Here is a 27,212-nt window from a genome sequence, read left to right as displayed (position 1 = left end):
CGCAAAGGCCAAACTTAGTGGGCGGAAGAGCAACGCGCGCTGCTTCAGCCACCCAGGGCTGGGGACGGTGGCGGCTGGCTGTCCCCAGCAGACCTCGAAGCAGATGCAGGATGGAGCGAGACGGCGGCGGCGGCAGCCTCTTTTTCCGTGGTCTCCAGAACCGCTCCCACGAGAAGATGAAGCTGCGAACGAGAAAGTCCACCTTGTACCTCAGCCAGCAGAAGCGCACTGGGCGCGGCGGAGGTGAGTGAGTGGGTGTGGAAGATGAGCGGAGTGGTGGTGGCGGGAAATCGCCGACACTCAGCGAGGGCTCCATCTGCTGGGGGGTGGAGGGGGGTGGAGGGGGGTGGAGGGGGGTGGAGGGGGGTGGAGGGGGGTGGGCAGGGGGCAAGAAATCGCTTTGCTCTCGAGACGGGATTCTCGATCCCCGTCGCTTGCGCGGCAGTGTATTCTGCATTATTTTGGGCCGTCCTCCCCGCAGCCGTGTGAAGTGAGTAGGCATGATGTGGCCATCCCCTTTTCAGAGAGGGGGTCGCCACCCTGGCCCAGTGTTCCCGAGGTTTCGTAGCTACGGAGGGGCTGATTCCTGGAGTGGGACCAGGTCTGACCCGCGCCGCACTGCTTTTTCTTCACTGCCCCCTCCGCCTTTTCTTTGGTCCTGATGTAATGTTGACAAGAGAAAAATCATCCCAGCAAGTGGGATTTTGATCTGTCGGAGGGGGTATTTACTATAAAGATGGGCTCCTCATTCATTATTTATTGTGCGCCTTTCATGTGCCAAACGCGGTTGTTCAAGGGCCAGTTCTGAGTACAGTTTCTTCTGCCCGAGTCCACGGACTAAAGAGGAGGAAAGGAAAGAACAACAAGGTTTTCTGACAGCAGATACAGTGCAGTCGGGAGATTTGTTTCTGAAAGATGAAAGTTCAGAAGGGGCATGTATGTGGTGTTGAACGTACCAGTTCAATGTCTGAGAAACATTTAAAATATGTTCCTGGAGAAGAAGGAAGGAGAGTGGCAGGAACCCGGAATGATAGCAAAGACTCACAGTGGATCAGAGGCAGGTTGCAAACTCAAGTCCTCAGGAGGCCGGATAGGCAAGGCTAAATATTATATACATAAGAAGTCAAAGCACCCTGTATTTCAGTACCAGCCAGTTGTTCCCAGTTGAGCTCTGTGTTGCCAGATCTTAAAGAGTTTTGATATGCTGCAATACAGATGTTAATACAAAACCTGATTTTTAAATGTTGGCAACTAAATTCACATTAAAAAAAATATATTCAGTCTACAGGCAGTCCATTTGTGATTAAGAGCAGGGCTTTGGAGTCAACATACAGACCCGGTTTTGAATCCTGTTTAGTTATTTACAACCGTTTGACTTGGGAGAAGGCAGTTTAACTTCTGAGCCTCAGTTTCCTCATATATAAAATAGGGCTAATGATATTTTCCCCATAGCACTGAGGACTAAATGAGATAGCGCATGTAAAGGAATGAACTCAGTGCCTAGCATATAGAAAATTATCAGTAAGGACGATTTTAAAATGTATAGAGGACCACTTCATATGCTAGTATATGCACATATACAAAGTGTCGCTTCCCATGTTAGTAATTTGTTAGCTGGTTTCTTTCATTAGATATACATATAGGAAAACCTAATTAGCCTAAGGCCTTAGTTAACCCAATCTTTTTCAAAATGTATCTTAATATCCTCTTTATATTAATAAGTTGCCAGAAAGATTGGTGAGGCTCTGGCCCTTGTCTAACTTTCCGCCCAGGTCTGCTTTGAGAGTAGTGTGGAGGGGCCAGAGTTCACCACTGCTTTAACAGAGCCTGAGCAAGGGGCCAACCAGAGCAGCAGATTTTAGTTCCCCAAGTGGAATTTGCCTGACTTCTGTGCTACAATTACCTGTTTGTTCGTTTTTTTGTTGTTTTTTTGTTTTCTTTTTTCAGATCTTCTTGGTGAAAACATTTATCTGGTCTTGTTTACCATAGCATTACGAATATGTAACTGCTTTTTAGTCCAGACAAGTTTTGTTCCAGATGAATATTGGCAGTCTCTTGAAGTTGCACATCACATGGTTTTCAAATATCCTTTGTAGTTTCTTTTCTGGACTAGAAAAGTGTATTCATCTTAGGAATTGTGTCAGCTCCATGACATATTTTCAATAAATTTTCCATATTTTCTCCAAATAATTTTAACTTATAAAAGTGTGCCATTATTTTACGCTAATATTTCTTCTCTATCTCTCTTTGATGTTAGTGTACCTGACTCAGCCTTTAGCATATATTCTCAAAGGGTTCAGTAATGTGGAGGATATAGATGAAGTAAAAAATACATTCCTGCTTTGACGAAGTCAACAGTTTAGTTGGCCAACTGCATTTTTACTTCAGATACCCAGTGTAAAATACTATGCTTTTAAGCTTCTTTGCCAAAAAATAAAAGTGTTTTATATATAGGACTGAAAAGAGGTTTTGTTTCAGTGCTATTTAACATTAGTCCTTAATAATACTAATTATGGTTATTTGACTTGGGAATGGACAGAAAGATTGAGGGGTTACACTTACCCCTTAATCTTTGCAAGCATATACAAGATTCTGCACCTTTTGGGGAAAGACAGTGTTCAGTTGCTGGTAAGTTTAAATAAAAGTAATCAAAATAGTCATTAACAGATTTATTCCATCCCTTTTTTAAGGTTAATGTATATTAACTAAATGATAATATTCGTATCATGAAGTTTGTTTTTGAAAGACTACTGTTGCTAAACTCAGACCGCATCTGGGAAGCCCAGGGTTCAAAGACATACTGTGATGTGTAACTGTTCAATATGTACTAAAACATAAGACTGAGCATGAAAGTGTTCTGCTGTGAGCAATCCTGTTAAGATATACAGATTCTCAGAATGACTACGTTATATATTATTTGTACTTTAGAAGTAAATTTCCTTCATAAAAGGATCACTTAAGAGCAGTGTTGTATCTTGCTTTTTTTAACTTGTGAGCAGAAGATCATGTTATGTGAGCCTATGAAGACTAGACTAAATACATGTAAACCCACTCAGGATTTAGTGTTGAAATTAAAAATTAGGAAAATTAATCTGACAAAAATATAGGGATATATACAATCATTGTGCTATGTAGTAATTAGCCATCAATAGTGAGCAGGGTTGTAATCCCTCGATCATGAATTTCTGGGGTCAGTTGCCAGCAGAGGATACAAAAGAAGAACTAATGGTGCAAAAGTTTTTCTAACCTCATTCTCAATATCTTTAAGCTATCATCAAGTTGGACTCAGAAGCTTGGGCCTTCCCCATTTTCTGTTAGGAAAATGGTCCAGAATTCCAAAGGCAGTCTAAATCCTAAAGGGTTTTTTGAAGCCTGGAAAGACATTGAGGCTCTGGAGTTTTGGTTTTTGTTTTGTTTTGGTTTTCTTAGGCTGTATTGTACCCTCCCCTTTGCAACGATATTTGATTACCCATTATTGAGAAACAGGACCATATTGGTAAAGTTGATGCTTCATTTGGGAATATCACAGGGAAGGAAAATTGAGAGCAGTAGCAGGGTTTCTCCCATTAACACATGTAGAAGTTAGGAACTATGAATTCTCTTTCCTTTTCTCAGGGCTACCCACTAGCTTCTAGATCAAGAAGGATATTCATAGACTCGAAACAGGGCAAATATATATAATATCCCAGAAAGTAGGTTATATTATGAATGAAGGAGTCTTCAAGATAGAAAAACTTCTTATTCCTCCACGATCTATGCACTGCCCTCAACCTGTAGCTGACCCACCTGGCCATTTTGTGATTTAAAGGAAACCTCCTCTCATCCCCATCCTACCCCACGCCAATACCCCTCCACCCCCCAAAAAAACCTCTATCCTACCTGGAACTTAAGCAGATAGAGAACCATTATGATGCTATCAGTCAGTCATTCATACTCTCATATTGATTATTTTTAAATATAGATTATACAATTTTGAAACTAGAAGGGGTCAGAGAAGTGACGAAGAAAATAGACCAAAGTCACAGCATGTTAAAAGCTAAAACTAGATCCTAGGTCTACTTATTTACAGCCTAGTGTTCTTTCCAGATAGCTTCTCTCTAAACTGCCTAAGGTGTGTGGAAAGAACTAGGGATGGCTTAAAGCTCTGCTGTCCAATATGGTAACCACTAGCCATCTGTGGCTACTGAAGACTTGAAATGCAGCTAGTCCAAATTGAGAAGTGCTATTAGTATAAAATACATACCAGACGTCAAAGAACTAAAACAAAATAAGAATGTGAACTATTTCTGTAACTTTTATATAGATTAAATGTTGAAATGATATTTTAGATATAATGAGTTAAACAAAAAGCACTAAGATTAATTTTACCTGTTAGAGTTGGTTTTTTTTTACTTTTTAATTTGACTACTATAAAATTTAAAATTCGGTATGTGGCTCACATTGCATTTCTACTGGACAGCGCTGGCTTAGGATATGTGAGAAGAAAGAGGGATAAGAAGGGAGACCTGTGGGAGTACCACAGTGGGGGCTCTGAACAGTCAGGAGATGGCACGAGGGCATGTGGCTCCTAGAGCTTAAGGGAGGAGGATCTGAAAGAGCCAGGAGTGTAGAAAGGTAAGCCGCCAACACAGGCCTCACCTTCAGGGCTTACCCCTGGCATGGTCCTTCTCCCCTTTACCCCACTGCCCTAGTTTTTATTTTCCAGAAGCCATGTGTAACTGTTTAATTCTTGTCAGGTCCTTATAACCTGGAAAATAATGATATCTTAAAAGTCTGGAGAGACTGCTAATAACTGGGAGTTTACAACTCCACTTATTTTGGTGTTGAGCTAAAATCTACCTTCTCTTAAATTCAAGATTTCTACATGACAACCCTTCAAAAAAGTTTTGTTTATCCAGGATAAATATCTCCAGTTCTAAACCTCATAATCAGATAATGTCCTCTAAACATCCTGTAATTTATTAATGTCCATCTTAAAATGTGGGTCTCGAAACTGAACACGATATTGAAAGCTAGGGTAACTAGCTCAGAATATAGTGAGACCATTAACTTCATAAATACTATATTTCTCTCAGTGCACAAGAATCCTTTTAGTCTTTTAGTGGCTACCTCAACACTCAGCTCCTATTAAGTTTGTAGCAAAATTAACTTTTTACATGAAGTACTTTCATACCTGGGAGGTGAGGAGGAAGCTTATAGATTCTTAGGCAGGGCAAACAGAAGGTGAGTATAGAGGTGCCTTTTACTGTATTTTACAGGACACAGTTTAAGTGGAATTATGAAGTACAATGTACCTTTAACTCTAAGATTTAAACATTTATTTACAGATTATTGATAAAGGACGTAAAGCTAAAGTGTTAGAAGCCACTGACAACTGAAAGTAAAGCAGCTCTAATTATAATGTAAAATTAGTGAAGTTTGATCCAACAAAAATACAGATTTACATATAAATTTTTAGAAACACATCTTTTGAACTAAAATTAAGTTGTGATCTACCATCAAGTGTTATTTGTTAATAATAACTGTGACACATTTTAAAACTCAAAGATGCTAATGTATAACATTAGAATCATTAACTGTAATTAAGTTATAATACATTTACTCTTTCTTTTTACTCTTAAATTTATTCTTTAGTGTCATCTGACTGGATACCATGTTTCTGTAATTATAGATTAAAGCTTTTTAAAAAAGTAACATTATTTTATTATCTATATTGCAGGATAGGGGAGCAATGTAACTTAGTAGCTAAGAGCTTTGGAGTCAGGTAGACTTGGGTTTGAACCTTGACCTCCACACTAACTAGCTCTGCAGCCTTGGGGAAATTACTTAACCTCTCTATGCCTCAGTTTTCTCATTTATAAAACAGTACCTGTTAGAAGCACTGAATTAGCTGATATACATAAAGTACTTAGTATGATACTTAGCATACAGTAGGGTAAATGTCTCATAAAAAATTACCTACTGTTATGCTACTGAAAAGAACTACATGTGCTTCTAAAATAGAGCCTTCACACAATGAAATGGTCTGCTGGCTATTTAAAATTAGTAGTGTTGTAATATATATATATTACAGAGAGAATGAGAATGAGAAAACTACCTTTTGGTATTTCCATGAAAATTAATGTACTTTTTAAGGTATAAATTATTTTTGCAGAAGAATAGAATAATACATCTTTTTTTTAACTAAAAATGGCTTTCGATTGATAGTTGGGTCAGCTTGTTGATTTCTTATGATTTTAAAGTGAACCAACAGATGTTTTTAATGTCTTTTTTTTTTTTTTTTTTTTAACTAATGAAGATTTGGATTCCTAGACTTGCCCAAGCACTTTTGTCTGCTATAGCAGACTTGAGGCTTTACTCACTAATGAAGCAACTAGAAAATCAGCAAGTGGCAAGATGGGTGGTAAGTCCTGAACACTTTAGAAACTGTATGTCAGTTACTTCATTCCTACAAGCATGAAGCACATGAACAGGTCAGTCAATATGACTGATTCCCAAAACAGTTTCAGAGGATAATCTGTACAACTTTATAGAGGTACTTCCATAATTAAGAACAGTAAAATGCAAGTGGACATGCTATCTCTCTCCTTCTGAATGAGCCCTAGGTGGCAGAAGCCACTGATGCCCTCCAACCCTATGAGAGGCTAAACCCTAGGACCCAGCCTTGGGAAGCACCATGACTCAGAACTGAGTCCTTGCCTCACTTTCCATAATATTCAGTAGGAATAGTTCTACACCACTGCCTACCTCACAGATCACCTCAGCTGTTTACAACCCTTGTTCACTATTCCTCCAGCTACCTGAGACATCTTTTCACTGATGCACTCTTTCTCTTCTGGCTAGAATGGTGGAAATAGCTGGACTTTGTAAGAGAGAGAATGTGGTAGAGAAGACTGTCTTTTGTCATTTGGCTCATTTCACAGTGGGGAGATAGATTCTCAAACTCCCATTCAAATCTTGAATGGATTTTCCCATTTAAACCATAAGTAAGCTTATATAAGCCAACTTAGAAACCTTACTACCTTTTTTATATTTCTGTTTGCAAATATGTTCCAAATTCCAAGTAACCAATTTACCAACACATTTCTGAAATATAATTTATTGTTAATGTATTAATAAATATTAACAATTTATTAATAGGACATATTTCTGCAGGTAGTGTGTTGATTTGCATTAAAAAGATAGATTGCTTTAGCGATTGAGTCCTTGATAACTGATTCAAGGATTAAGTCAATCTCTTTAATTTGTGCTTATACACACTGTTGAAGGCTGAACCTAAAATGGCAAAGGCATAATGCCTTTGAAATCCTTCCTCCAAAGTAGCAGCGCTAGGATCTTCTGGCTCAGGAAGAGCCTTTAACTTCACAAAAATTGGGAACATATTTTAAAGTCTGTATTTGAAGAGATAGGACGCTGGTACGACATTTAATACCCTTGCACCAACTAATAAGTTTCTTTTAAGGAATTTGTTTTGTAGACTGAATGATGCTTCTGTTTGCATGTTCTACCAAAAAGTGGTTTATTAATTTAGTCAATTTCCAAATTAAAATTTAATGATGTTTCCTGATAGTCATGATTTTTTCTCTCTTACTTTGTCTTAAATTTTCCACCAAGAAATAGGACAACATTCCAACCAAGGTCAATAAAAATCAGTCAAAATATTTGTCAGTAATATATGACAATTTGAGGAATACTGATTGTGAGACTCTAGTTATGAATTTCAATCTTCTCTGAACTCTACCATCAAAGAATCTGTGTTTTATGTCTTTTATTAGTGTGAAGTGAGATTTAAATCAAATGCAATGCCACAAAAATGTACCTGAAAGTATAAACTTCTTAACTTTAACAAATACAGACCTGGTATCATAGATGTGCTTGATATAACTTCTTAAAAACAATGTTTGGGCATGCCCACTTTTAACATTATTTAGACTTGCTTGCTGTTTTCCTTACAATACTAAGCTTTTCCATTTCCCACTCCATATATGTTTGCTTACAATTGTTCTTAGTTTTTTTGCCAGTTATGCTCTTGGTTCACGTGGTACTGCTGTACCAGAACTCTTACAAACACCATGGAAACTGTTCTCACTATAATTGCTCTTTTCTACTATCCTTTGGAAGGTTCAAAGTTTATGAACAGGTGAGTAACAGTACTGTTATAATTATGTACAAAACTCTAAAGCATGCTTTTGAAAAATCTTAAATTATCAATATATTGCAATGTCCAGTGGACCCCCTAATGCTCATGAAGGCTATTAGGACCACAAATTCACAGTTGATGTATTCATTATAGCAGGAAAGAGATATACTCAAACCAGATAACAAAGGTGTAAACAATGTTTGGAAAAGCTAATAAAGGGATACCATAGTACCCAAGGGCTAGTCACAACAGGAAGTTTCAATTACCCTTTGGCCCCAAGGAGCAAGGAGAGGAAAGTTACTGAAATCCAGAGCTGTAACTTAGAGAGGACCCCAACAGGAGAGGGGCACAGCCAGCCTTTAACCATAGCAAGGAAAGAGCAGGGTGAATAAAATACCCTGACTCTTCTGCCCTGCTGTTAACCAATACTAATGAGAAGCCAAAAAGCAAGATAGCCCATTGATATAGTCCATAAAGGTTGGCCTCCCTGCACACTGAGCAGGTGAAGAGTAGAGAGCAGATCTGGATGGGCAAATAGAAAACATATGGACCTGGTTTGGGTTTATATAAATTGGTATAAAATACCAAGCAAAGGGAACATGAGAAAAGGCACAGAGCTATAAAAGGGCTTCATTGTCTTCTGGGCAGGTTGTCCAGAGGAGCTAATGTGTGGTAGGATGTGTGGGAGAAGAGAAGAATGAGGGATGAGGCTAGAATGGAACTTTGCCTTTCTCCAGAATTTGGACTTTATAGGTAGCAGGTTACCACTGGTGGCTTTCGAGAAGCATGACATAATCTGGTTTAGAAATAATTCTCTTGTAGTAGCAGTATTTAGGATATACCGAAAGGGAGTAAGCCAGAAAATCTGGGAATCTAGTTAAGAAAATTTAGGAATCTAGTATCCACTCTCCCTTATATGTAAGGTTTTTGGGAGGATCAAATCGAGTAAGATCATTTCTGCATTAGACTCTCGACTGCAAGAATAGGCATTCACTTAAGTTACCTATAGATGAGGATATCTAAACATTGATTTCTATCAAATGAGAATAATACAACAGCTCTCAAGAATTAAATGAGACTCTATGGATAGTATATAGTATATAGCACATGGCCTATTACAAAGTAAGTGTTAAGTACTGATGAATGATATTAAGTAATATTTCTGGGAAATTAAAAAAAAAAGACTATGAAAAGATTCCAAACAAGTGACACAACTGTGAAAAGATTCTAGAATAGTGAGAGGACTTGATGTAAAATGATGGCAGTGAGAATGGGGAGGAAACACAGTGGATGTGTGGGATGAAAAGTTTCTATTTAAGGTGACTCCAAATTTTAAGACTGAGAAACTGAGTGATACTATTAACTTAAACACTAGACAGTAAACAGGTTTGAGAGAAAGGTGTGGAGCTTATTTCATACAGTTTGATTTTGAATGCCAGTAAGAAATTTATGTAGAAATATTCAGAAAGGAGTAAGAAATCCAAGTCTGAAAATTTGGAGTGAGGTAGGTAGTTTCACTATGGCAGAATTTGCAATTAGGCTGTCTGCAAGTCAGACCAAGCCACAAATGTTTTATTTCACCTACACAGTGTTTGTTTTTTGTTTTTTAACTACTTGGCGAAGTTTTTAAATTGGGAGATCTTACCTAAAATCTGGATTTCTAGTTTCTCTTGAAAAAAAATGTAAGGCCTGTTAACATTTTGGGCCAGGATTCCTTCATGACGATATCAGAGCCCCCATGCAGCCAATATCACACATTTTTTATTACTTATCTGGTCTCTGTAAGCATTTGAACTCGAAATCCCTGCTCTTACATCTTCACCAACATTGGACATTTCTTTATAGTTACTTATTAGTTAATAGGTATATATGGTACCATAAAGTTGTTTTATTTTGCCACTGTCTGTAGTCCTGATGATTAAATTATCAGGTGCTCGCCTTCAACCCTTTATTGAGAGAAGTCCTAATAGTAAAAACCCACATTTCTATCCATGATCATATAGGTTTTTATAAGTAAGCTTTTTTTAAAAAAATCAGGTGTATATACACATCTTTCAGTTGGACAAAATTACCAGCTTACATTCAAAACAAAACCACATGTGCCCAGAAGCCCATCATTGCCTAAATAAACCCAATGTTTCTTTAAGGGAGCTTTTTTTTTTTTTTCCTTATAAAATGGGGACTGTCTTTTATCTCTTTAGGAGAGACTTGATCATTTTTCCACCAGGAAAGCAATTGGCAGAGTTGTATGGTTAAAAGTTGGTATACCTTTTAGTAAACAAGATAAACATTAGGACACAGAATAACTTCTTACTTGAAAATACTAGAATATTAAAGCTGGAAAAGACCTTACATATTACCTCTCTTTATGGATGAGAAAAATTAAGAGCCAGAAGTTTAAGTAACTTCCCCAAGTTCACATAGCTATTTATAACAAAAGGAAAATGCTCTCATTTTTTTAAAAAAAATGTTATACCACAGCGTAAATAGATAACTTCTGAACTCATTTCCTAGTTGTCTTGACAATACCTTTTCCTTGCTTATAGTGTCAAGTACTCATCCCTGGTAGCACTTGCCTTTATAATTCGTCCCACAGCTGTTATTCCGTGGATACCTTTGCTGTTCAGACATTTCTGGCAAGAACAGAGAAAGCTTGATCTTATTCTACATCAGTTTTTACCTGTAGGGTAAGTATGGCTACAATCCATCTATTAATTTTAATAACCTATAAATTATGAACAAGATTTTACATCTTTTAGTCAGTTGTATCTTCTAACGTCAATGAGAATTGTCAGACCAAGGAAACATAGTATTTCCAATTTTACATTTTATATTTTTATTTGTGATTCTAAAGTATTTTAATTTGCTTAAATGAGGATCTTGGCAATTTTTCTAAACTAGAACTTTCCTATGCTTTATTTCTTAAATATTTTTCAAATACATTTTAGAGATACTTGATTCCTTCACATTTGTATGGGGCTTTATAATATATGTGTTCACATATTACCTGATTTTCACAATTCTTGGATCTAAGCAATGTAGGTGTTTTTACTTTGTGATACAGAAAATGGAGGGCTTGGTGAAATTAAAAATGAATTAGCCAGTGTCACTGGGTTGATTGCTCTGATGGAAATGGGATTGAAACCCAGGTCCTCTTAACTACATTTTGAGCTCCTAGGATCAGAATTATCCCAGGTATCTAGTGGAATATCCAAAATAATTATTTATTGAAGGGATGAATGCATTTTGACTCTTAAAACAGTGATCTTTTTAATATACTAGTATTCACTCTGTACAGGTTATTTTTGGTAGCTATTAAAAAAGTACAAAATCATCCGGTGGCTAAGTTGCCAGTGTTGTCATTTCTCAGATTTATTAGCATTGTTTTGGAAGTAATGCATTCATTCAGCAAATATTTATTTAATCCTACTATGTGCTAGGTGTCGTTCCAGATGCTGGAGACACAGCAATTTAACAAAATAAAGTCCATTCCTTCATGAAGTATACATTCTAGTGGGGGGGAGACAGCTAGAAACATATGATTAACATGTTTCTCAAATGACAATAAGTGCTATAGGGAAAAATCATGAGAGCCTTCACATGAAACTACAGCCCCAGTCAATATCCTGAAAAGTTACGAGACCTTGAGTCAGAGACACCCAGTTAAGCTGCGCCTGGATTCTTGACCCACAGAAACTGAGATAATAAGTGTTCATAGTTTTTGGTTACCACATTTTGGGGGTAATTTGCCATGCAGCAATAGATAATACAGAGTTTGTTACTTTTAACAAGTTTGCTTAAATACAGCTTCTCTCAATGAAAGATCTTTCAAAATGATATTCACTTGGTAAAACTTTTAAAGCATTTTTAAACTGGCTTTTGATGCAGGGCACTTGCAAAGCCATATGCCACTGTTGGATTTTCAGCAAGTTCAGAATGTTAATCACCCTTTTATTTTGTTTTTCAGATTTGTCACTTTGAGTTTCTCTCTGATAATTGATCGTATTTTTTTTGGTCAAGTAAGTAAAAATATGCTTTTTTTTATTTAAAAAAAACTATTTTAATGTAATCATTTATTACACTAAAAACTCAACCTTACTTTTTAATCCATGAATATTTGGGAGCATAAGCAAATCATTTTTTTAATGATATGGGATGTATTAGAAAAAAACTACTAGCATATGCCTTTGGTTCACTTTGCTGTGCTTTCTATTTAACAGAATTGTATATTCCTAATTGAAGTTCAAGAATCCATTTTCAGGCATTTTTGTCAGGTTTGAACATTTTTGTCAGGTTTGTAACAATAAAGGTTAATTTTTAAATGATTTTAATTGACCTCAATCATTCAGAATTCAAATTAACCAGAATATTCTTTAAGCATCTGATTTGGCATTTTAATCTTATGACTATTGGTAATGCCTTTGGTTGTTTTTAAGTTCCCTGTTTTTAAGTCACTTATGGGTTCTGGAATCAGATGCCACTGTCTGAGGCCTAGTGCCCTCATTATTAGCTGTAAGACCTTGGACAAGTTGTGTATCTTTCTTGCCAGTTTCCTTATCTGGAAATAAATGTGATACCTGTCTCTTACGGTTGGAAGATTAAATGAAATAATACATGTAAAATGCTTACAACACTGCATGGCACAAGTGAGCCCTTAATGTTAGCTGCTGCTGTTATTACCTACTTTATGCTATAATTCAAACTGCAATGTTTTCAAAGCTTTATCTTAATAGGTAATGTCTGATGCCATAAGGTAGAACAGTAAAAATTTTAATATGGGTACCAAACACATATACTCATAAAAATTATTTTTAAGGATTCTTTATGTCCAGTTGTATGTAAAACTTAACACTGTCATAACATTTATTCATACTTTCTTGAATCTCAAGAAGCTAGTGTTTTACAAATTAACAAAAAACACATTAATACTTAGAACATAAAAAATTAATAAAGAATGATTTCATTGTTATTACAAATGATAATGAAAACACAACTATACAAAATCTATAGGATGCATCAGAAGCAGTTCTCAGATGGAAGTTCACCGTGATACAGCCCTTCCTCAAAAAACAAGAAAAATCTCAAATAAACAACTTAACCATACCACTTTAAAGAATTAGAAAAAGAAGAACAAACAAAACCTAAAGTCAGCAGAAGGAAGGAAATAATAAAGATTAGAGAGAAAATAAATAAAATAGAGATTAAAAAATATAGAAAAAAATCAATAAAACCAAGAGCTGGTTCTTTGAAAGGGTAAACAAGATTGACAAACCTCTGGCCAGGCTCACCAAGAAGAAAAGAGAGAGAACCCAAATAAACAGAATAAGAAATGAAAGGGGAGACATAACAACCGATACCACAGAAATACAAAAAACTATAAGGGAATACTCTGAACAATTACATGCCAACAAAATTCGACAACCTAGAAGAAATGAACAAATTTCTAGAAACATTCAGCCCACCAAAATTGAATCAAGAAGAAACAGACCTACCGTATAGCACAGGGAACTCTACTCAGTGCTCTGTGGTGACCTAAATGGGAAGGAAATCCAAAAAGAGGATATATGTATATGTATAGCTGATTCACTTTGCTGTACAGCAGAAACTAACACAACCTTGTAAAGCAACTATACTCCAATAAAAATTTTTTTAAAAAAAGAAGAAATAGATAATTTGGACAGACCAATCACTAGAGGTGAAACAATCTGTAATTTTAAAACTTCCTACAAACAAAAGTCCAGGACCAGATGGCTTCACAGGCAAATTCTACCAAACATACAAAGAAGAGCTTATACTGATCCTTCTCAAACTCTTCCAAAAAATTGAAGAGGGAACACTCCCAAAGATAGTCTATGAAGACATCATCACCCTGATACCAAAACCAGACAAAGACACCACTAAAAAAGAAAATTACAGGGCGATATTTTTGATGAATATAGATGCAAAAATTCTCAACAAAATATTAGCAAACCAAATCCAACAACACATAAAAAAGATCATACCACAACCAAGTGGGATTCATCCCAAGTTCAAAAGGATGGTTCAACATATGCAAATCAATGTGATACACCACATAAACAAAAGACAGAAACCACATGATCATCCCAATAGATGCAGAAAAAGCATTTGACAAAATTCAACATCCACTGATGATAAAAAACTCTTACCAAAGTGGGTATAGAGGGAACATATCTCAACATAATAAAAGCTATTTACGACAAACCCACAGCCAATATAATACTCAATGGTGAAAAGCTGAACGCCTTCCCGCTAAAATCTGGAACAAGACAAGGATGCCCACTCTCACCTCTTCTATTCAACACAGTATTGGAAGTCCTACCCAGAGCTATCAGACAAGAAAAAGAAAAGGTATCCAAATTGGAAGGGAAGAGGTAAAATTGTCATTATATGCAGATGACATGATACTATCTATAGAAAACCCTAAAAACTCCACACAAAAACTACTAGAACTGATAAACAAATTCAGCAGGTAGCAGGATACAAGATTAACATACAGAAATCAGTTGCATTTCTTTACACTAACAATGAAATATCAGAAAGGGAATGTCAAAAAACAATATCTGGGACTTCCCTGGTGGCGCAGTGGTTAAGAGTCTGCCTGCCAATGCAGGGGACATGGGTTCAAGCCCTGCTCCGGGAAGATCCCACATGCCATGGAGCAACTAAGCCCATGCACCACAACTACCGAGCCTGTGCTCTAGAGCCCACGAGCCACAACTACTGAGCCCGCGTGCCTACAGCCCGTGCTCCGCAACAAGAGAAGCCACCACAATGAGAAGCCCGCGCACCACAATGAAGAGTAGCCACTGCTCGCCGCAACTAGAGAAAGCCCACATGCAGCAACGAAGACCCAAAACAGCCAAAATAAATTAAAAACACACACACACACACAAAAAAAACCTTTCAAAATCGCACCCCCCAAGATAAAACACTTAGGAATAAACCTGACCAAGGAGATGAAAGAATTATACACTGAGAACTATAAAACATTAATAAAGGAAACCGAAGACGATTCAAAGAAATGGAAAGATACCCTATGCTCTTGGATTGGAGGAATTAATATTGTTAAAATGGCCATACTACCCAAAGCAGTCTACAGATTTAATGTGATCCCTATCAAATTACCCATGACATTTTTCACAGAACTAGAACAAGTAACCCTAAAATTTATATGGAACCATAAAAGACCCCAAATTGCCAAAGCAATCCTTAAGAAAAAGAACAAAGCAGGAGGCATAACCCTCCCAGACTTCAGACAATACTACAAAGCTACAGTAATCAAAACAGTGTGGTATTGGCACAAATACAGATATATGGATCAATGGACCAGAACAGAGAGCCCAAAAATAAACCCACACACCTACAGTCAATTAATCTTTGACAAAGGAGGCACAAACATACAATGGAAAAAGACAGGCTCTTCAGCAAGTGGTTCTGGGAAAGGTGGACAGCTGCATGTAAATCAATGAGTTTAGAACATACCCTCACATTATGCACAAAAATAAACTCAAAATGGCTTAAAGACTTAAATATAAGACATGACACCATAAAACTCCTAGAAGAGAACATAGGCAAAGCATTCTCTGACATAAATCATACCAATGTTTTCTTCGGTCAGCCTCCCAAGGCAACAGAAATAAAAGCAAAAATAAACAAATGGGACCTAATCAAACTTAAAAGCTTCTGCACAGCAAAGGAACCATAAACAAAATGAAAAGACAACCTACAGAATGGGAAAAAATATTTACAAACAATGAGACTGACAAGGGCTTAATTTCCAAAATATACAAACAGCTCATACAACTCAACAACAAAAAAACACACAACCCAATTGAAAAATGGGCAGAAAACCTAAATAGACATTTCTCTAAAGAAGCCATGGCCAACAGGCACATGAAAGGATGCTCAACATCGCTAATTATTAGAGAAATGCAAATCAAAACTTCAATGAGGTATCACCTCACACCAGTCAGAATGCCATATGGCCATCATCAGAAAGTCCACAAACAATACATGCTGGAGAGGGTGTGGAGAAAAGGAAACCCTCCTACACTGTTGGTGGGAATGTAAGTTGGTACAGCCACTGTGGAAAACAGTATGGAGTTTCCTCAGAAAACTGAAAATAGAATTACCATATGATCCAGCAGTCGCACTCCTGGGCATATATCCAGGAAAAACTCTAATCCAAAAAGATACAGGCACCCTTATGTTCACAGCAGTACTATTCACAATAGCCAAAACATGGAAACAACCTAAATGTCCATTGCAGATAAATGGATAAAGAAGATGTGGTATGTATATATGTGTGTGCGCACACACACACACACACACAAACACACACACACAATGGACTACTACTCAGCCATAAAAAGGAACGAAATAATGCCATTTGCAGCAACATGGATGGAACTAGAGATTATCATACTAAGTGAAGTAAGTCAGGAAGAGAAAGACAAATACCATATGATATTACTTATGTGTGGAATCTAAAGTATGGCACAAATGAGCTTATCTACAAAACAGAAACAGACTCACAGACATAGAGAACAGACTTGTGGTTGCCAATAGGGAGGGAAGGATTGGGAGTTTGGGATTAGCAGATGCAAACTATTATATAGATAATAGATAAACAACAAGGTTCTATTGTATAGCACAGGGAACTATATTCAGTATCCTATGATAAATCATAATGGAAAAGAATATATAAAGAAGAATGAGTTCGGGCTTCCCTGGTGGCGCAGTGGTTAAGAATCCGCCTGCCAATGCAGGGGACACGGGTTCAAGCTGTGGTCCGGGAAGATCCCATATGCCGCAGAGCAACTAAGCCTGGGCTCCACAACTACTGAGCCAGCGTGCCACAACTACTGAAGCCCGTGTGCCTAGAGCCCATGCTCTGCAACAAGAGAAGGCATTGCAGTGAGAAGCCCATGCAGCGCAACGTAGAGTAGCAACGAAGACCCAACGCAGCCAAAAATAATAAATAAATAAAATAAATAACTTTATTAAAAAAGAAAAAAAGAATGAGGTCATATTCAAAATTATTAATGTAAACTACGGTATGGTGTTTAGACTTCATTCTGATTTAATTTCATGATTCCGCCAAATTCCCTAATGCCAAAGATTCATACTTGGCACTAACACATTTCTATTTCTTTTTCCTTCAATGATGCCAGTGGACTCTGGTTCAATATAATTTTTTGAAATTTAACGTGCTGCAGAATGTGGGATCATTTTATGGTTCTCATCCATGGCACTGGTACTTCAGTCAAGGATTTCCAGCTGTCCTGGGTACTCACTTACCCTTCTTTATTCATGGCTGCCTTCTAGCCCCAAAGAGGTACAGGATATTTTTGGTGACTGTGCTGTGGACACTGCTAGTTTATAGGTAAGATTTTATTTATTCAAATAGTTCACTTTTTAAATGTTACCAAGAAATTAACTAAATTATTTAAAAGGTAAACTGTTTATCTTATGGAGGTGCATTAATTCTTATGATTTGTTAGTGGGGATTATTTAGCAGATGGAAAATGTAATAATTATGCTGGTACTCAGACAGACTGAATACTTCTGATACAGTTTGCTTAATATGGATACATTCAATTTTTAAAGAGGTTGAACAAATTGTATTTGCTTTTAAAAAACAGAAACTGCCAAAATTTTAAGTATTGAAGGACCAGAGAAATATTTTGAAAATGTATGCACCTTTATTTGAAATTTGAGTAAAATAACTTACTTGGATTGGTAATAGAAATCCTTTTTTTAGAATGCAATTGTACTTTAGAATATCGCATTGACATCAAATGTTAGGATTACTTTTAACACATCATCATCACCTTAATAACTAAAAAAGAATGAGACTGATTCCTAAAGCATGAAATTCAGTCTCAGCAATTACAAAAACAGATCATGTTAATTACATTCATTTTAAATACATTAACTTCTCAAACCATCATTTAATATAAGAAAATAATATTTTCTTTGAATATCTTTTTTTACTATAGCATGTTGAGCCACAAAGAATTCAGGTTTATCTATCCAGTTTTACCATTTTGTATGGTGTTCTGTGGTAAGTATTTTTGTATAATAGAGAAAAAAATCAATTATAAAGAAACAGTTAAGACAATCAATGCTTATTAAACTCTAAAATATTATTTATTTTCTACCAGGCTAAATAAGAATTGCTCCTTAATTACAAATTGAGTATATTACTGCAGCATTCCCTTTTTGCAGCCTAAATATCTTTTTTCCTGTGTCCTGTAAAGTGAGATAAAAATGTAAGGATCCAGTATCCGTAACACCTTTTGGTGGTGGTGTTTCTGGCTGTCAGAAATCTTTCGCTAAAAAGTAATACAACATGTCTATTTTAGAATAGCTAATTTAAGTTTATGGTTAAACTACGAAGTTCTACATTCCACAAATGAAAAATGTATACTGAAACTAGTTTTTAATGCTTTACACACATCTGTCCCTTCAAGACTCACTCTAATGCATATGCAATTTTTTAAGTGATTCACACCTCTGACTTAATTTTTAATCTTTTCTCCATTTTTCCACTAGGTTTTTTTCAGTAAGTTTTTTACATATGGCTTCTAAAAAGTCTTATATTACTCGGCTCTGGAAAATATGAATTTTTTCATTGGCTGGTTTGGAAAATTTACGAATTGAAACTTTATTAACTTCAAGTTTAATTCAGAATGACTGTTGGCTTCCTTCAAATATTAATCACTAAAAAAAAATCACTGGACTAAGGAGGGAAGAAATGAGTAATCAACTGGGCCTGGAGGCTCAGAAAAACTAGGAAGTTAATGGTACCAAACTTTTTACTTAAAAAAAAAAAACCAAACCTCCAAACAACCCATTGAGTTAAGCAGCCTTCTTTGACCAAGTATAAGTTATCTCCTACAGATCTCAGATGTAGTCTCTTCAATTTAGACACAAACATACACATCTATGTACTGGAAACATCTAAAGTTCTGAAACCAAAGTTAGTGTCCTATTTATAGTCTTACTTCAAATACAAATGCAGGCACAAATAAAAATATAAGCATCTAAGAGCTATTTGGCAAGTTTTAAGAATAGTGGGACCATTTGGCAGAGCAAATCTGTTCACAAATCACTATTCAGATTTAAACTTTTTTTTTTTTTTTTTTTTACAGTAACTTGAGTTAGAGTTATAATTGTTTGCTTTTCACCCAGGTGAGCATTGCCAGACTATTGGAGGACAAATATTTCTGTGCACATGTTCAGTTTGGTTAATTTAGGAACTTGGTTTCATTCCATTTTTATAATCTGGTTTTTCCAGCATTCCACTTCTCTGCTCTGTGTCTTTACAGTGTTTTAAAGACTGAGTTGTCTGAATTCTCATTCCCATTCCAAAAGAGTGAGTCTTTAAGTGGCAGGATCTTGGGTTGGGTTTCTGCTTAATCTGTTTTTACTACAGTGGCCAGTGCAGACTTGCTGGTCTTTGATTAGGCCACTTTGTTTTTCCATATGCTAATCTTTTTAGCAAAACTGCACATGCACTGTTTCAAAAGTCAGATAAGGATTTTTAAAGAACAGTGGTTCCCCTGCCCTCCCTCCCATTACCATACTCAGAGGCAATCACTTACACTCTTTTAGGTGGTTATTTTGTTATTTGTCTCCCTCTCTAAATAAAATGCTAATAATGCTCTTAAAGGTTACTGTTTTTGGCATTATCTACTGACTTCTCACTATGGAAAATGAAAATGTAGATTTCCTTAGCAAAGTGGTTTTTTTGTTTTGTTTTCCCACATACAAGAATTACTTTTACAAATTAAAAAAGAAAAATTGTTTAGCATCTCCAAATTGTCCAACACTATAGTGAAAGAAAAAAATAAAAATAAAACATAAATCTTTCTCTTCCAGAAAGAGATCCATGCCACCACTCATAAACTGACCACTGAAAATCTCCCAGGAGCTTAGTGGTGTATTTTTCTAAGAGGATATTCTGTTATACTTCCTCCAGAATTACTGAGACTTGTAATGTACACAATCCATTGCTAGTGCTTGGGAGATTAAAGTGATAGGTAAATGGAATAAATGCAAGTCCTATTTATTTAGCAACTATGTACCAGGACAGACACTGGACATACATTTTTTTCTAATACTTGAAAAAGGTACTGTTAGGGAAGATAGGGAAACTAATTCCAGAGCTAGAATTCAAATCTGCTTCTGTTAGACTCCCTAGCCATAATCTTTCCGCTATACCTCAATTCCTTTTTCTAGAAAAAGGTCAAGACATGGATGATAATGGATAATGACAGTGAATGGTCAGAGAAATTACAAAGATAACGTATTGCTGATCTCGTTTGTCCATGACAGCATTACAGCTTGTACTACACTTCCATGAAAGATTACAAATATATTTGCAGTTAATATTTGCTTAGCTATAAGAAAACAAAACATTACCAGTGTTACAATTCAATGTGTCTATCTTTATATAGGATACTCCCTAAACAACCTGAAATTGTGGAAGAAACCAGCTCTAAGTTTCCTGTTTTTATCAAATATGTTCTTTGCCCTCTATACTGGTTTAGTTCATCAACGAGGTACTCTTGATGTCATGACTAATATTCGAGAACTCTGTTACAACAATACAGATATATCTTCAGCTTCAGTACTAATGATGATGCCTTGTCACTCTACTCCTTATTATAGGTAATAAAATTTGTTCACAATATGCTATTATTATGAAAACTACTTTAAAATTCCTTTTGGATTTCTGGATTTAAATTAATTGATCAAATGATTATAAGAAATTTGAAACTGTTATGTCAATGAAAATCATACACAACTTTTAAATAAACTTTAATATTCTTTTTTCAAAACAACTTACATTTAAATAATCTGATTGAAAGCCTATACGATATTTTATACTATTTAAAGGTAGTATAAAATATCATATGTTTATTTGATGGTACTCTTAGTAAAGAAATTCACTTATCATTGATCCGTACAAATCTTTGTGATACATCTTATTATTTACATAATTTTGAAATAATCTCAAAACACTGGATTCAAGTCCAGATTTACTGTTGGACTGTTGCCCTGGTCTTAAACCAGTGTATTTAATCTCTTTGGATATCAGCTGTCTTGCCTGTAAAAATTAGGGAATTCAATTAGATGCCATCCTAATGCTTGGATTAAGTGTGTCTGGGAAATAACACTGAAACTGCCTTAATTATGCAGGACATTTAAAAAGACATCATTGACCCTATGCTTGTATTTCAGGAAGCTGTATTACTTCACCAATTGCCCAATAAGGGTAAAAGGACAAAGCAAACAGCTTTCCTTTAGAAAATTCTTTACCTATCTGGCTTTAAACAATCTGAAGTTAATTTTCCATGTGCACATTCAGTCAACTTAATATCAAACTAGATATCATTTTAAGGTAATTTAACACTTTTGGAATACTGTACTTAACTGAATCATTAATGCCAATCATTAATATGCAATTTGGAAATGTGTAGCAAAAGCCACAGGTTAGATGGATGTAAGACCCCAAGTATCCCTTTAACTTGAGGATCCTACACTATATAAAAAAGACTAGAGCTGACAGAGGGACATTCACTCTCCATCCATGCTCTCAGTAGTGTTAACACTGAAGAGAACAGGAATTCTAGAGGTACCAAGATGCTCTCCCATACATGGTTGTTGTGGTTGATATTAGGCTTTGTATAGTTCGCCTAGTTTTGGAGCACAAAAAAAAAAGAAAAAAAAAAAGTCTGATACCTACTTTAGAATATAAGGCTGGCAGCTTTTTCTCAGTTTCTGCTTTCCCCTTGAAGCAAGACCTTCATCTTCAAAATTGTAAAAGTCATGAAGTATTTGAAATAACTTTATTTATTTAGGCTTTGTTGGGTCTTTGTTGCTGCGTGCGGGCTTTCTCTAGTTGTGACGAGCTGGCTTCTCATTGCGGTGGCTTCTCTTGTTGCGGAGTATGGGCTCTAGGCACATGGGCTTCAGCAGTGGCAGCACGTGGGCTCAGTAGTTGCGGCACGTGGGCTCAGTAGTTGTGGCGCATGGGCTCTAGAGCGCAGGCTCAGTAGTTGTGGAGCACGGGCTTAGTTGCTCCATGGCATGGGGGATCTTCCCGGACCAGGGATCGAACCCGTGTCCCCTGCATTGGCAGGTGGATTCTTAACCACTGAGCCACCAGGAAAGTCCCAGTCATGAAGTATTAAGGTCTTGTGTAAATTTATTTTGTATGCATTTCATAGATAAAAATAAACTTCTATCACTTATTTATATTAATTTTTTTTTTAATTTTTATTTATTTATTTATTTATTTTTAATTTATGGCTATGTTGGGTCTTCGTTTCTGTGCGAGGGCTTTCTCTAGTTGTGGCAAGTGGGAGCCACTCTTCATCGCTGTGCGCGGGCCTCTCACTATCGCGGCCTCTCTTGTTGTGGAGCACAGGCTCCAGACACGCAGGCTCAGTAATTGTGGCTCACGGGCCCAGCTGCTCCGCGGCATGTGGGATCTTCCCAGACCAGGGCTCGAACTCGTGTCCCCTGCATTAGCAGGCAGATTCTCAACCACTGCGCCACCAGGGAAGCCCTATATTAATTTTTAAAAATAAATTTATTTATTTATTTTTGGCTGTGTTGGGTCTTCGTTGCCACGTGCAGGCTTTCTCTAGTTGTGGAGAGCAGGGGCTACTCTTCGTTGCGGTGCGCGGGCTTCTCATTGTGGTGGCTTCTCTTGTCGCGGAGCACAGGCTCTAGGCACGCAGGTTTCAGTAGTCGTGGCACGCGGGCTCAGTAGTTGTGGCTTGCGGGCTCTAGAGCCCAGGCTCAGTAGTTGTGGCACACGGGCTTAGTTGCTTCGCGGCGTGTGGGATCTTCGTGGACCAGGGATCGAACCCGTGTCCCCTGCATTGGCAGGCAGATTCTTAACCACTGCGCCACCAGGGAAGTCCCTATATTAATTTTCCTGAGGCAAAGTTGTAAACATGGCTTTTTGCATGGCCCAAGTAACTGGCTTAAGTTGTTATGATTCATCAGTCCATCTTTTTTACATACACTCTAGTCTTTCTATGCCACAGTAAAACCATTACTTATTTGAATTTTGATCAGTGAACCCATGTTGCTCTCTATTACTAAATCTTACTTATATAAATATTTAAGAAAAAAAAAAAAAAGGAAAAACTTGTTGTGTAAGGATTCAGAGCAGAAAGAGGAAAAGAATCCTTTCTGGTTCATGACCAGTTTTCTACTTTGCCAGATATTACTCTCTTATTAACAAGCAACATACCTGGTCCCAAAGGCCCCATCCATCCCTGGAACAGCATACTAATGTTATAGACTATTGAGTCCCACAAGCTGCTGACCTACTTCCCGCCCTGAAATGGAGTTTTGCTCTTTAGTTTGGACTTGAGGTTACTGCACAGGTACAGTGTGAGAATCATATTCTCCATTTCTGAGAAAACTGCATTAAAGGTGTGCCTCCTCACCTTAACTGGAACCTAGTTTAGATTCAGATTTCACATTTTGTTATGTGAGCATATCTTAAGAGTAATTTGAAAACTTTCACGAAAAAAAATTTTTTTTTACTTCTTGTAACTATAATGGTAACTTTCTTTTTATAGCCATGTCCATCACCCACTTCCAATGAGATTTCTCCAATGTCCCCCAGACCTGACTGGAAAAGGTGATTATCTTGTTGAAGCAGATATATTTTATCTAAATCCCTTAAAGTGGTTGTATAGAGAGTTTCAAAATGATTCAACACTGCCTACTCACTTGATCATCTTCAGCACCTTGGAGGAGGTAAGGGAACGTGAAAAAAGGTATAACTCAGTATTTTTATTTCACCTCAGGTTTAGCAAACACTCAGGTAAATAGACAACATCACTTTTTTTATGGTCCCTTTCAACCCATATTTTATAACTGGTCTTTTCCCTAGTCCAAATCAGCCCTAGTTCTATAACTACCAAGGAATATATATTACTTACCATGAGTTAATTATTTTATTAAGAAATTGCATTGTTTTATTAAGAAAAGGGTTTCAGAAGAACAAATAGGTCATTCTTAAATTCTTGAAACGGTACTCAGCAAAATGTAGCCTTTATTTACTTAAACATTTATTTACTTCTAGGAAATAAATCCTTTCCTAATTTCAAACAAGTATGAGAGAACTGCTGTATTCTTCCACACTCACTTTCCGGAGCGTCGAACTGGAAGTCACATATACGTCTATGAACGGAAGTTGAAAGGGAAACTCAACCAAACATGAACATGAAGTTCTGACTTTGTTTAGATCTTCCTCAGAGAAATAGACATTGCTGAGCAGAAATATCCAGCTGCTGCTTAAATATGCTAGTAAATACTGGGTAAAATTCATGGAACTAGCAAAAAACCACTATGAACTACTTTACCAAATATCACTACTGAGGAAATATATGAAAAATATCACAAAATATAAAATCATATATTAATAGTGCAATGCCAGATTTTAAATAAAGACCTTTAGTTTTCCTCATGGTGTAGTTTTATTGTTTCTTCCACAATATTCAGATGTGCAAGAAATTTCACAAGAGAACAAGTCAGCAAGCTCATAAGGCAGCAAATTCTTCACAAGTCAACGGGCTCTTGAACCCACAAAAAGACAAGAAGTGTAAGATTATAAAATGTTAGGATGAAATTCCATCGCAATGTACTTTTTTCAAGCTCTACTGGAAATTTAACACAAATATCAGTGTTAATTACACTTTGTCATGTATGATTTGAGCTTGCTTTAAGCTCATACACTGAAAGGAAGCCTCATTTCATGCACAAAATCTGTTGCACGCCTGGCTTCCTTAATAAATCTACAGTTGAACATTTCCAGTGCCAAAAAAAATTCAGCAAAGCTAAACTACAGGAAAATGCAAGTTAGTAAGCTTTTGCTTGATGCTTCTGAGTAATAATATAAAATCATCAAACTGATACTTAAAAATGATAAAAAGACATTGTTATCTTGATAATTTCATCTTAGTTTCAACACCAAACAGTATAGAAAGCATCCAAGTTTCTGTTACAGTTTTCTAATTTAACGTAATCGTGATGGTCAATATTTAGGATCAAAAGGTAATTGCCCCAATTCTATTTCAAGGTTTGCCATGTGTCTTCCATTAGTGCGACCATATTTATGCCATTTACCTTCCCTTTTATAAGGTTGTGGCTGAGGGTGCTTCTGCTCTTGTTTTCGATGCCTGGAGCTTTCAATATTTACCATACGTTGCTTTTTATCTGGTCGACTGAAAGCAGTAAACACATTTTTCATCCATGTTAGAGTTAAATTTATTTAAACAGAAACAATTTTAATGTTTTTATCCATTAATCTATTATCTGAACACTGAAAAAGGATGTTAAATTAATCTGAAGTATAATCCTACTATAACCATACGAAAAAGATTCAGTGAGTTTATACTTTTATCCTATAGAAAGAAAAAATAGACAAACTGTGCTGGCAAAGAGGGGAAACACTCAATAGATAAGTAGAAATGTGACAATAAAATAATGAGATGTGTTTCCATTATTTTTCCTCCTTTCCTATAAAAATTAATCCCCCCCCCCAGGGGCTTCATTCATGAATACGTATACATCTCTTACAGAGTCTCTCTCTCTAAGCTAAGGCTTATAAACAATGTCTACATGAACAGTTCTCCATCTATATAATCAGGCTTCTGTCACTACTTAACTGAAACACTCCACAATGCCATCCATGGCCATCCAATTCCCAGCCAAGAAATCCAGTCTTTTCCATTTTTTTGTTTTGTTTTGTTTAAGCATTTAACACTGAAATATTCCTTTTACTTGAGAACATCTTTGGATTTTCATGATGCCACTCTCTGGCCATGCATTCTCAGCCTTCTTTCTCTACAACCCCTTGGATGCTGGTGTTCCCCAGGAGTCTGATAAATACGTCCAGCCTAGACTGTCTACACACACACGGAGTCTGGGCTAGAGACAGTCATATAACCAACAGCCAACTAATTCTCTACTTGTATGTCAACAGGTACCCTCCAAACACAATTCTCATTTCCAATTCCCCTTATGCAAAACCTTCTGGTATTCCTTAGCGTAGCTGATGTCACTAACTAGTGACCCAACCCAGAAATCTGGAAGTCATTGTTACTTTCTACTTCCCTTTCACAAGAAATACCACCAATTTTACTTACTGTATATTGTTCAGATCTGCCTCCTCCTTTCTAGTCCTGCTGCTGCCCTAGTTCAGATACCCTTCAGCTCATGTCTATACTGTTTCAAAGCCCACTTTCTAGCATCTAGCTTCACCCTTTCCAACAAACCCTTCAGGCTACTGCCCGTGACCCAAAATGCAATAAAGCAAGTCCTTCATAAAGTGAGGGTTCTTCATGCTCTGAATCTTTTCTTCTGTTCACACCCCAGCATTATCTTGCCTCCTTAAAGTAGCATGTCTTCATATCTCCAAATCTGTGCAAATGAAGTTCCCTTTGAGTGGAATATCCCACCCTATCTGCTTGGCAAGTTCTCACTTCACCTTCAAAAGTTTGTTAAAAAGTTCAGTTCTAAGGCCATCTCACTTACGAAGCCTTCCCAAACATCTCCAGACTGAGGCCACCATATACATATGCCTCCATACCTCCACTGCATTCCTTGTACTGACCTAATTCTCCAAAAGTTTGTGAGCTCTCTGACAGCAAGAATTTTTCATTTGTTTCCTCAGGGCAGCCTCACAGTACTTTGCACTAGATATGTATTTAATGAGTAAAGACACCAAAATCAGTCTCATTATTTTATAGACACATTACATTTACTCAAAAAGATATATATATAAAACTATCTCAAAGTTAGTTACCTTTCTAAAAGGTAAAAAAATAAAGCTAACATTTGAAGATTAGGTGAGTTTCATGTTCCAGAATAGAAAGCTGATATGCAGTGGATACAATATTACTTTTAGAGGTTATATATAAAGCACACACATTAGAACTTCTGGCTTGCTAAGTTTGCCACTTTGATCATGCCTCTACCTTTACCAACAATAATTCTGTAATAAATGTATTAG

General features: G+C 36.6%; 2 protein-coding genes across 11 annotated transcripts in view; one reads left to right on the top strand and one right to left on the bottom strand.

Moving 5' to 3' along the window:
• On the top strand, positions 1-24,665 carry PIGB (phosphatidylinositol glycan anchor biosynthesis class B). Of its 4 annotated transcripts, none has more exons than XM_036844365.1 (12): positions 1-243; positions 1,948-2,083; positions 2,511-2,628; positions 6,299-6,403; positions 8,010-8,140; positions 10,687-10,827; positions 12,108-12,159; positions 17,335-17,546; positions 18,163-18,227; positions 20,626-20,839; positions 23,773-23,953; positions 24,282-24,665. In XM_036844365.1, the coding sequence occupies exons 1-12, from the start codon at positions 111-113 to the stop codon at positions 24,417-24,419; spliced, it is 1,626 nt and encodes a 541-aa protein (XP_036700260.1). In that variant the 5' UTR covers positions 1-110; the 3' UTR covers positions 24,420-24,665. The 4 variants fall into 4 exon arrangements, with proteins under 4 accessions (XP_036700260.1, XP_036700261.1, XP_036700262.1 ...); XM_036844366.1 differs by having other exon boundaries at positions 17,380-17,546; positions 24,282-24,445; XM_036844367.1 differs by having other exon boundaries at positions 20,719-20,839; positions 24,282-24,445.
• Positions 24,657-27,212, bottom strand: part of CCPG1 (cell cycle progression 1) — a 37,889-nt gene continuing 35,333 nt past the window's right edge. For 6 of the 7 annotated variants that reach the window (XM_036844361.1, XM_036844363.1, XM_036844359.1 and 3 more), the window contains one exon: positions 25,195-25,422. In XM_036844361.1, coding sequence (XP_036700256.1) covers positions 25,233-25,422 — 190 coding nt within the window. In that variant the 3' untranslated portion in view covers positions 25,195-25,232. Of the gene's footprint in view, positions 25,423-27,212 lie in introns of all 7 variants that reach the window. The other variant, XM_036844364.1, reaches the window with a different exon arrangement.

Source organism: Balaenoptera musculus, chromosome 2, assembly GCF_009873245.2.
Source record: "Balaenoptera musculus isolate JJ_BM4_2016_0621 chromosome 2, mBalMus1.pri.v3, whole genome shotgun sequence".
NCBI lineage: Eukaryota > Metazoa > Chordata > Mammalia > Artiodactyla > Balaenopteridae > Balaenoptera > Balaenoptera musculus.
The sequence above is the reverse complement of the archived record's forward strand: the minus strand, read 5'-3'. Positions and strand labels throughout refer to the sequence as shown.

Excerpts from the sequence above, each read along its gene's own strand:
- PIGB (XM_036844365.1), top strand. The coding sequence starts at position 111 with ATGGAGCGAGACGGCGGCGGCGGCAGCCTCTTTTTCCGTGGTCTCCAG. Across the intron at positions 2,084-2,510 it reads GCACATCACATGGTTTTCAA|TTATGGTTATTTGACTTGGG; the intron begins ATATCCTTTGTA and ends TAATAATACTAA. Across the intron at positions 2,629-6,298 it reads AAGACAGTGTTCAGTTGCTG|ATTTGGATTCCTAGACTTGC; the intron begins GTAAGTTTAAAT and ends TAACTAATGAAG.